This window comes from Megalobrama amblycephala, linkage group LG21 (assembly GCF_018812025.1).
Source record: "Megalobrama amblycephala isolate DHTTF-2021 linkage group LG21, ASM1881202v1, whole genome shotgun sequence".
Taxonomy (NCBI): Eukaryota; Metazoa; Chordata; class Actinopteri; order Cypriniformes; family Xenocyprididae; genus Megalobrama; species Megalobrama amblycephala.
This window is the reverse complement of record NC_063064.1, coordinates 29,431,114-29,442,539: the sequence shown is the minus strand read 5'-3', so window position 1 is coordinate 29,442,539 and position 11,426 is coordinate 29,431,114. Positions and strand designations below refer to the sequence as shown.

General features: G+C 35.2%; 1 protein-coding gene across 1 annotated transcript; it reads left to right on the top strand.

The window, feature by feature from the left end:
* Positions 1 to 1,696: 1,696 nt before the first annotated feature.
* On the top strand, positions 1,697 to 8,223 carry tnfrsf9b (tumor necrosis factor receptor superfamily, member 9b). Its single transcript, XM_048173604.1, has 7 exons — positions 1,697 to 1,985; positions 4,020 to 4,154; positions 6,546 to 6,683; positions 6,772 to 6,841; positions 6,952 to 7,064; positions 7,724 to 7,840; positions 7,932 to 8,223. The coding sequence occupies exons 1-7, from the start codon at positions 1,850 to 1,852 to the stop codon at positions 8,060 to 8,062; spliced, it is 840 nt and encodes a 279-aa protein (XP_048029561.1). The 5' UTR covers positions 1,697 to 1,849; the 3' UTR covers positions 8,063 to 8,223.
* Positions 8,224 to 11,426: the final 3,203 nt, after the last annotated feature.

Below are 11,426 nucleotides of genomic sequence, written 5' to 3'. Positions count from 1 at the left end.
ACTCGTCTTTCGTCATATCCATAAATGGAGAAGTTGCTCTGACTAAATCCGGGGAATCACCCATTTTAACCCTCTGGAATTGTTCATTTGGGAGTCACACTTGTGTTGTTTGAAGTCAAAAGTGACGGAACAACTAAAATATAACTTTTTTTTATTTTCAGTAAAATCAATGTAATATGTTTTTGTACAATAATATTTTTCCTTTTTTATTTTTATGTTACTAATGAATATTTATGCAATAATTATGACAATTTTTTCCCCCATTGAAAATAATACATTTATTTATTTATTTTTTCAATTAAAGCTGTATTTCATTTTAAAATAGAGAGAAAGCCTTAAAAATCTATTTTTTGAAGGCATATTAGTGTCATAGGCTATTTTATTATGACCATTTAGCGTTTTCAAATCAAGTCTTATATCTCAAGTCTTTGAGTCAAAACTTTTTTGTGGTCACACAGAGTATTGTACGGAAGAGGATTAGGGCCAAGCAATAATAAAAAAAATAAAACCATCTCGAGATTAAAGTTGTTAAATTTCGAGAAAAAAGTCGAGATAAAATGTTGAGAATAAAGTCATTAAATTACGAGAAAAAAGTTGTTAAATTACGAGAACAAATTCGTTAAATTATGAGAAAAATGTCATTAAATTTCGAGAAAAAAGTCAAGATAAAATGTTGAGAATAAACTCATTAAATTATGTTAAATTCGTTAAATTCCGACTTTTTTTTAATGACTTTATTCTCATAATTTAATGACTTTATTCTCAACATTTTATCTCGACTTTTTTCTTGAAATTTAACAACTTTAATCTCGAGATGGATTTATTTTTTTATTATTGCTTGGCCCTAATCCTCTTCCGTAGTATTGTACCATTCTGATGAAGTAGCGATTTTAAAAAATTCAAAACATTTTGTTTTTTTCGGTCAAAATGACCAAACAACACCAGATAGTTAAATAAATGGTGAACAGAAGAGCATCTGCTGGCAAAAAGAAACTGCGACAGAGCTCGTAATAAAACAAGAATCAACATCGGCTTGGCTTTTTGGAGATGGCGAGAATTGAGGGATTTGAAATGTTGGAAAAGCGACGTGGAGATGGTGGCGTTTGTATTACTCAACAGGTGAGTAAGGTATTTAATTAAACAGATAAATTGCCATATTGTGTTCATTGTAAAGCATTATCTACTGTGTCTTTCATTATAGTAGTTTAGCGCTGTACTGGAATTTTTTTTCAAGGAAGTACCGTGTCTATTAATTGGTAAAATTATAGGTCCTTTCCATCTAAACTGGGTAATCTGATTATATGTCAGAGCTGAAGCACAACAAAAACAAAGTTCTTTTTTCTAGTTTCTTTTTCATTTTTACTGCTTGAGGGCAAAAAGTTACAAACTGTAGTGTACCTTTAAATAATGAAACATACGTTGGATTGTAATTGTAAATGTGTAATCATTATATTATTATTCCTGATATAAAATGTATTTAAAAAAGAAATAATAGGCACAGATTGCACAATGGTTGTAGTTCCCCTCTAAAATGAAATTAAAAACATTATTTGATAATTTAACATGAAGGAATATCCCTGCATTTTTGAACTGGATCATCATCATCGATGAAAAAACTGCTGAAAGCTGATGAGTCACTTAGACATTTTAAGTATGTGTTTGTGTGTGTGTGTGTGTGCGTGCGTGCGTGTGTGTGTGGGGGGGGGTGTCTGACGTTTTGGAACTACAAATTGTGGTTCCTTGTGTGAGCGTTTCAGACTTTGTATAGAAGCAGCTCACTTGAGAAGATCTTTATTCTCAGCAGAGAACTGTGTGTGAAGTGTGTGAACAGACAGACGTGTCGTGGAGGATGAAGCTGCTCCATGGACTGATCCTGGCTGTGGCTGTCCTGGTTCTGGCTGCAGGACAAAGTGTGGAATCTGGATGTCACGACTGGAATATGAGTGATGACCCCAAAATTGTGTGCTGTAAGAAGTGTAAACCAGGTGAGTTTTGCAAAGGCAGATTTAGCTCTGGGATAAAATGACTGATAAAACCCTGAATATAACCTCTGCATTGTCTGCAATAATAATAGTTTCTCAAACTCAACAGGATTGTGTGTGGCAAAAAAGGGCAAGTATAGATATGATAAACTATGGATCTTGACTTTACCTTTGGGTATAAGTATCAAGATACAATATATTATAAGTTTATAGTTAAACATACAGTGCTCCACAGGAGTGTTTCCATAGTAAGGATTATGATTGTGGATAGGGTGAATTTGGAAAAAAAAATTAAATCACTTATTGTAGATCTGCAAAAAGCTGGCTTTCAATGTGGCCATTGGTTCAGAAAGGTTTGAGAAACAATGGTCTATGCTTATTGTTTAATTGCTCGTTTTTTTTTTAGTAACATTAAGGTTTTGTCTCAACTGGAATTTTGTTAGGCCTACATATTTTATTACTTTGATAATATTAATAACAATGTGTTATCAAACAACACTACAAATATAAATGGAAAACAAATGGGGAAAAAATCATATATAGTATGTAACTTTGTGAACTGACCATTTTTGTCTGTCCATTTAATTTCAGATATGCATAATTTTTAATGTAATTATGTTTTCATAAGAGGCTTGTGAAGCTCAGATGTCAGAATTGAATATACAGTTATTGATTTGTGCTATTAATAATAATGTTATCAAGTGAACACAACTATGTAAATGTAGTCCACAGTGTTTAGCCTGTATTTAATTACACATGAACACTGATATAATGTGTGTCTTGTTTCCCCTCATGACACAGTGTGATCATGTGATTAAAAAAAACCACAACACACAGCTGCTTTCCTTATACACATTACTTTCGTTTTTATTATCGTGCACCAGAGATGTATAATCTTCACAGGAAGGAAACTCAGTCAGATGTAGGGTTAGGGTTAGTAATGTATTAGTATATTATATATATATATATATATATATATATATTTAGAAACAGAGTGAGGTTCAAAAGTCCACTTGTGAAAATGCTTCTATGTTGCATTTTCTGTTTAATTTATTACAGTTGGCAACTGAAAGTAAACAAAATACTTATCATGACTGTTGGTGTGTCCATCTTTTGAGTTAATGACTGATGGCAGCATGATTAAGAATCTTGTGCTTCACTGCTCAAGGTTCATCTGTACAGTCACATGATCACATGACATTCACTTAGAAATAGTGCATAATATTAAATATTTCTTGTTCATTTTATAACACAATGTTTCATTGTTTTATATATATATATATATATATATATATATATATATATATATATATATATATATATATATATATATATATATATGTATGTATGTATATGTATATATACTAAATCTATGTTAGGGTAAACATATTGTGCTCCCCCACCAAAAAAAAAAAAAAAAAGAAAAAAAATAAGATTACTATTAATGCATTATTTAATGAATTAGCAATCATTAATCTAAGAATACATATACTATTTAAACAACTTAAGTGTTAAAATTAGTAATATATCAGTATATTATTAGTATATGTAAAAATTAACATTAACCTCTATTCATAAATGTATAAAATAATATTGTTTATTGTTACCAAATGCATTAACTAATGTTATAATTTAGCTCCCAACTCTTTCCTTTTGGTTATAGGGATAGTTCACCCCAAAATGAAAATGTTGTCCTCATTTACTCATCCGCAAGTTCTTTCTTCTTTTGAACATAAAAGAAGATATTTTGAAGAATGTTGGTAACCAAAACCCTATTGACCTCCATAGTATTTTTTTTCTATACGATGGAAGTCAATGGGGTCCATCAACTGTTTGGTGACCAATTTTATATCATCTTTATCATCAAAATATCATCTTTTGTGTTCAGCAAAAGAAAGGTTTAGAAAAACTTGAGGGTGAGTAAATGATGACAAGGTTTTCATTTTTGGCTGAACTATGTCTTTAAGGTATGAAAAAGAGGACATGTGTTGGTTTTCAGACTTCTAATCCCACTGTATGCGTGTGTGTTTGTTGCAGGAAACCGTCTAGTCAGTCAATGCGGTTCAGACCCAAGCAAACTGTGTAAACCCTGTGAAAATGACACTTTCATCTCCGACACAAATCGTGACGAAAATCCATGGATCTGTCCGAGGTGTGATCAGTGTATAGGAGGTACGGCATTCAGTATATATCTTTTACTTTTTAACTGACGCTAAAGACTTCTTCATTGTGTTTTTTTCTTCAAGTGCTCTGACAATCACGATACAAATGCCAAAAATGCATTTGCTGACTGCAGGGTTGCCAGGTCTGTGTAACAAGACTAGACCATGATCAGTGAAACTAGCCCCAAACTAGCCTAATAAAATAAAATATCAAAATATGTACATACTCGCATACCTAAAATACATATTTTGCAGTCGCAAAATAATAGTAATAGTAAACATAAACATAGCCTGTTTTCATAAAGAGACTCGCTAGGTCTCAAAGGCTCCCTACCCTCACAACACTTAACTTTTTAAGCACAGTTTTATCATTGGTAGAATATAAAATACTTCATCTCAAGCATTTCAGTCAAATATAATTTATGCAATATGTCAAACCTTAATCCAGCGGCGGAAAAGCAACCCTCTGCAAGTTTAAAACCCTCTGCAAGTTCAATAACTGCAGACTTGGCAACCCTGACTGACCCCAGTATGCTTAGAGGTGTGGGCGGGTCTTAGGGAAAGGACCAATCAGGTAACAGCCTCAACCAAGTGAGTTTAAAGGGATAGTTCACCCAAAAATTGAAATTCTGTCATAATTTCCTCACCCTCACTTCGGTCAAGACCCATAAGACTTTCAGTCATTTTCGAAACACAGATGTGGATATTTTAAATGAAATCTGAAAGCTTTCTCTCTCTCCATAGAAAGCTACGCAACTATCTCTGATGGTTCAAAAAGCTCATAAAGAGATCGTAAAACTAATCCGTATGAATTGAGCGGTTTAGGCTGAAGAGACACGGCTTTTATTTATTAATGTCATAAAAATTGATCAGCAAACAAACAGACACTCAACCGTACTTGCTTGATGCGTGAGAACAAATGTGCTGCGTAACACAAGAATGAACCTCTTTGGTTCTCACGTGTCAGGCAAATATGATTAAGCTTCCATGTGTACGTTGATGAATGTTTATATGTGAATAAAAGCCTAAATTCAATCTGTTCATCATATAAAGCTTTCGTGTGTCTTCAGAAAATTTTGACTAAACCGCTTGATTCATATGGATTAGTTTTACGATCTCTTTATGAACATTTTGAAGCATCAAAATGGCAGTTGTGTGGACGGTCAATGTAGGGACAGAAATCTATCAGATTTAATTAAAATATCTTAATTTGTGTTCCGAAGATGAGCGAAAGTCTTACGAGTTTGGAATGACATATGGGTGAGTAAATGATGGCAGAATTTTCATTTTTGGGTGAGCTATTTAATAATTAGGCGGAACTGGCGAGCCCATCGTTGCTTTCAATGATAAACTGTTGGCGTTAATAGACTGATGCAAAAGCCATGGAAATCATATCTTAAAGAGTTAGTTCACCCAAAAATGAAAATTCTGCCATTTATTACTCACCCTCATGCCGTTTCACACCCGTAAGTAAGATCTTCGTTAATCTTCAGAAAACAAATTAAGATATTTTAGTTGAAATCCGATGGCTCCGTGAGGCCTCCATAGGAAGCAATGACACTTCCTCTCTCAAGGTACTAAAACATATTTAAATCGGTTCATGTGAGTACAGTGGTTCAATATTAATATTATAAAGCGACGAGAATATTTTTGGTGCGCCAAAAAAACAAAATAACGACTTATTTAGTGATGGCCGATTTCAAAACACTGCTTCAGGAAGATTCGGAGCACAAATGAATCAGTGTGTCGAATCTGCTGTTCGGAGCGCCAAAGTCACGTGATTTCAGCCGTTGGCAGTTGGACACGCGATCTGAATCATGACTCGATACACTGATTCATTTGTGCTCCGAATCTTCCTGAAGCAGTGTTTTGAAATCGGCCATCACTAAATAAGTCGTTATTTTGTTTTTTTGGCGCACCAAAAATATTCTCGTCGCTTTATAATATTAATATTGAACCACTGTACTCACATGAACCGATTTAAATATGTTTTTAGTACCTTTATGGATCTTGAGAGAGGAAATGTCATTGCTCCCTATGGAGGCCTCACTGAGCCATCGGATTTCAACTAAAATATATTAATTTGTGTTCCGAAGATTATCGAAGGTCTTACGGGTGTGGAACGGCATGAGGGTAAGTAATAAGTGACAGAATTTTCATTTTTGGGTGAACTAACCCTTTAATGCTAGTTTGTGTTGGAGTATAATATTTAGGTATGATTTTTAGTTTGAACAGCCACGTTAATTTGGACATGCAGCAGTATCGGAGATTAGCAACATTAACAGTGAGAACGTGTTTGACCTGTTTCTGTGCTGTTCACGTCAAGTGTCATCAAAGCTTTGAATGCTGGAACTGTATTGTAAAAGTTGTGATGAAGTCTCGCTCCTCTCCTCTGCTTCAGGTGGCAGGCGGGTGAAGGAGAAATGCACCCCCAGCAGAGACACAGTTTGTGAGTGTTCACAAGGATTTCGATGTGGAAATGATAAATGCTCTAACTGCATTACCGAGTGTGGCAAGGGAGAGCAACCCACTGCAAAAGGTACGTCTGGATAAAGATAACTGATCAGTCTTTTGATATGAATAACTAATATGCATCTAACTGCAAGGTCTTTCTTGTATGAATTCAGGCAAGTGTGAGCCATGTCCTTCAGGGATGTACAATGACAAGATCCATCAATACTGCATGAACTGGACCAAGTATGATGCATTTCACATCTATTCATTGTTTCTGATATAGATCTGTCTGTTAAAAATGTTTTAGAGCTGATGAAACAAGCTATTTAAAAAGATGTTCTTTCAACCCACAGATGTACGCCTGACCATCAAATAATGATTCCTGGAAATTCATCTACAGATGTAATCTGTGGCCCTAAACCAGATAACAAACCAACAGCGATGCCGACAACTGATGCAGAAATCAGTACGTATGAAATCTGTGGGTGTGATAGCGACCACACTGATGACCCTGACATACATTCATTTTACGCCGGACTGCTTCACAAACGAGGGTCAATTCAGTGCTGGATTTGCACAAAAGATTAACATGACGGCACATGCTAGTGGATGAGTTGAATCAACTCCACAGCAACTACATAAATTTATCCACTACCGTTCAGAAATATCTAAAAGTTGTAACTTCTTCCTGAGTCTCTCCATCAGTGTCGACTCCGGTTTGAACAATGTAAGGCTGAACACCGTTACTGACAATCCTCATTTTGGCTGCGTGAGATTCTCCAGCTTTGTTGTTGTTGAGCAACCGAAGCGCGAGCTGTTAAAGCTCCGCCCTCTTCTGGAAAAGGGGGCTGGGAGCAGCAGCTCATTTGCATTTAAAGGGACACACACAAAAACGGCATGTTTTTGCTCACACCCAAATAGGGGCAAATTTGACAAGCTATAATAGATGATCTGTGGGGGATTTTGAGCTGGAACTTCACAGACACATTCTGGGGACACCAGAGACTTATATTAAATATTGTGAAAAGGTCCCCTTTAAAAACAAATGTAAATGGTAATTATTCATGCAGTATTTCTGACCATGACCTTTTCAAGTGATTCACTCATTGTTGCTCTTTGCTACAGAGGTCATTGCTATCCTCATCAGCTTTGGGCTCCTCTGCATATCAATACCTGTTGCTGTAATCCTCTTCCTGGCGTGGAGAAAAAGAAAGGCCACCAATAAAGAAAAAAAGCAACCAGGTAAACGGTTTTCTTTAGTTATACACATTTACCCAGCACAAAGGGTTCCCGTATCCTCATGCAGACATGTTTTTTTGTGTCTTGTGATCAGAAGGAGAACAGACTCCAGCACGTCATTCTGAAGCGGGCAGCTTCTGTTTTCCTCAGCAGGAACACGGCAGCAGCAGTCAGAGTTCGATGGACTCGCTGCTCTCACAGAGCATCGGCCCTTTAGAAGCATGAACATGTATTGTGAACATAATTTGTAATTATCTGAGGATATGTATAGTGTTGCTATGTAATGTATAATTTATTTACTGAATTCTACTAGAATCCTGTTATTGAAATTGTAAATCATGATGTCAGTGACATTTTGTTGCCATTAAAGCAGTATTTTCATATTATGCCCGTGTTCTAGAGTACTTATTTACTCAGGGTTACCTCTGTGGGTCAAAACTTCTTCTTGAGAGTTACATAAACTTAATATTAGGGTTCATTTTTGTTTAATACATTATTGTGATTTTGCGAACTACCACTTTGGCGGTGTTAGGAATTGCATACTTCCATAGTAGGTGAAAAACAGTATGAAAAGTGTCCGAATTCACAGTACTCATAAAAGAGTAGGCATTCATACTAGATTGAACATACTTTTTTTAGCGCTCGCAAAGTACTTATTCAAAATATGTAGTCGAGAGTATGCGATTTCGGACACAGCCTTTGTCCATCCGTGTTCTACAACATGCATCGCGTGAAATGTTTTTGCTCCAGGATCAAATTTGGCAAAATCATATGCCTACTGAGAAAGTTGAACTATGTTTTTTTTTTAGTGACTTTTTTTTAGTGAACCCCTTTGTTGTAAAATGTTTTTTTTTTTTTTTATATTTAAAATATTTTAATAATTTAACTATATATTTGCATGTTTTCTGATGTTGGCCAATGGTCACATGACATGCAGGTAAACAAATATCTCTTTTTAGTAAGCTTTTTTGCTTTATTTTAGAATTATGTTAATTTGACATTTTTATAATTTGTTTTTTTATCAGCTCACAAAATCCCAGTTTGGGAAAACATTATTCTGTTGTGAATCAATAGATAATTTCAACAAGTGAAATAATTGATAATTGTTTAATGTTTGATGCTAAATCAGCCTGTAACAAAACAAGTACAAAATGATGTGCTCAGATGACTTTTATTATGAAGACACACACGATGTTAACACATATTACATAAAAAAAAGAAATCCTCAAAATATGAGACCTTTAAACTTTGTAGAAGTTCAGTCGACCTCTAGCCTTTGAGATCAAAGAGGCGTTCAAGCGGCTGATGTCATCGCCACGGTGCACATGCACAAAAGGTTACAGTATGTGTGGGGGGGAGCGGAGACCTCGGCACTGAAATACTGTAGGCTGTCAGGATGTGACTGCATTTGATATTTTAATTCAACACCATCAGAATTCCCCTGCATAGCATTATTTGAAATCCACTGAATTTCCAAGTGCAAAACCCCTGAATCTTCACATTCTGGTAAAAGACTTCTCGGGGTCTTTTCTGACCTCTGACCTTTAGCATCATGTTGCGCAATACCATTAAACGCTGCTCTTTTTTTAGAAGTGAAAATGAGGAACATAAATGTACAAAACAAATGTGGACTAAAACCCTTTGAAAATGCTGTGAAATAAAGCAATTGTGCGGCACAACACAAAGACAGCAGAAATAAGGCATTATATCCCTCATACAAACTTAGGTCTATGGCGTATTCCAGTTGACCTGTTTTATTTAACAAAGATGTTATTAAAAGACTCCTATTAACCTGAAGATTAAAAAACTATATATTCAGATTTGTATTTAACCTCAAAAGTCTTGTACATGATCACAGATTATGCTGCGTTCTATCCAAAATCACACGCGATATTTCCAACTTTTGACCATAAAGATGATCTATTGCCCAACATGTGGAGAGTGTTATCAAAGACTATAGAATAACACAAGACATGTCACTCGTATTGTTTTGAATGGGAGAAAGTGTAACGCGCAATATGGCGGAATAAGTCCCGCCTTCAAAATAAGAGCCAATCGCCGACTGGTAAAGTCATCGCGTCACTGCAGTGGCCTTTAGAAGCTTTGGTTTCTATAGAAACAGTCAGACGCACGCCTCCGAAATGAGGCACAAGAGACGCATTTAGGTCTGCGCATGCGCATTAGCTTGATCCAGCCTAAAAAATACAGTTTTTTTTGTCATGATTCGAGCGTTTAGACAAAAAAAAATTATGAGACAGTTGTTGTCAGAAGATGCCTAGGATGCCCGAGAGGCGTTTCAAAGATGGCCGCCGAGTGAAATGACTTGTCTTAAAGGGACTTGGTGTTCTCTTAGCAGGTATTTGATTGTCAACAAGATGTCTCCTGGATATCTAATTGTGAAACATCACTTATAGGAAGCTGCAGTGATGACGTATTTTCGTAAGGCTCAGTTGACATTGATTTTTGCATTGTCTTTTGGATTATTACAGAAAATAAGGTCTTTGACCAACAAAAGTTTGTGATTCTTGATTCTTCATCATGATAAACTTTTATGATTTTGAAGCCTAAATATAATTGGCAGAAGTGAAAAGCTAAACGTGGGCTATAAACAAAAATACACCATGACTTCAATGTCACCATGGTGCGTTCATGCCATATCGTAATTATCATAATTACAAGATTTCAACTTGTAAAATGCGTTCAAAGTGCTGCATTCACGCCATGTCGTAATTACTGTGGCAAAACTAACTATTCATTTGTGCCTAAATGAATCTGCAGTGGTCAGGTGGTACAAGTAGGAGCTCTCAGAAAATGCTTGTAAAGTACAAAAAAGTTGTATTTATGAGCTCTGTGAGGACGTGAATGCTTTTTACAAGTTGAAATCTTGTAATTACGGTATTTATGGCGTGTATGCACCTTTTATTTAAAACATTTTCTCTTAAAGTTTGAGTTTACAAGAACAAGATTATGAACAATGAGGTTGAGTAGATGTAGATGAGTTTCCCAGTTCAGGCTAATGACATTTAATGTTATTGACTTGAATACTAACTCGTTTCCAAGTTTTGGCCAACAAAAATGCATAATCCCTGCAGCATTCTATGCTAATACTCATTTTGCAGGTGTACAATTAACAACAGAGATTTTAAAAAATGATAGTGTTGTACACAAGTGCATGCAAAACAGGTTTCATCATCATTCAATGAAAGAATTTGACTCAGTGTATTTTAAACGATTAAAAGCGAGTGTTTAACATTAATTATGTATAATACATTTCCCTCAACAACAGGATGGAATCGCAGCTTTAGAGTCAAAGTTTGAAGACCAACTTCAAGTGTTCCATTTACAAGTTGCACACTTTTAGAAGAAAAGGTTCTATATAGAACCTTAAAGGGTTCTGTCAGGAGCTTCAAGGGTTTCCATCATGGGATCGTTTTATGGATTTAGATTTAATACATTTAGTTTTAATTCCTTCTTTATTTAGATTAAATTTTATGAGTTAAACAGAAAAAATTGAAATAACCCGTTAAAGTCCCCCTGTAGTGAATAATTTTATCCCTTAAAACTCAACAAAATGACATATTTACACGTT

Bases quoted from the DNA above. Each gene is read 5' to 3' on its own strand.
- tnfrsf9b (XM_048173604.1), top strand. From the start codon at position 1,850: ATGAAGCTGCTCCATGGACTGATCCTGGCTGTGGCTGTCCTGGTTCTG. The intron at 1,986-4,019 runs GTGAGTTTTGCA...TGTTTGTTGCAG, and splicing joins CTGTAAGAAGTGTAAACCAG to GAAACCGTCTAGTCAGTCAA. The intron at 6,842-6,951 runs GTATGATGCATT...TTCAACCCACAG, and splicing joins TACTGCATGAACTGGACCAA to ATGTACGCCTGACCATCAAA.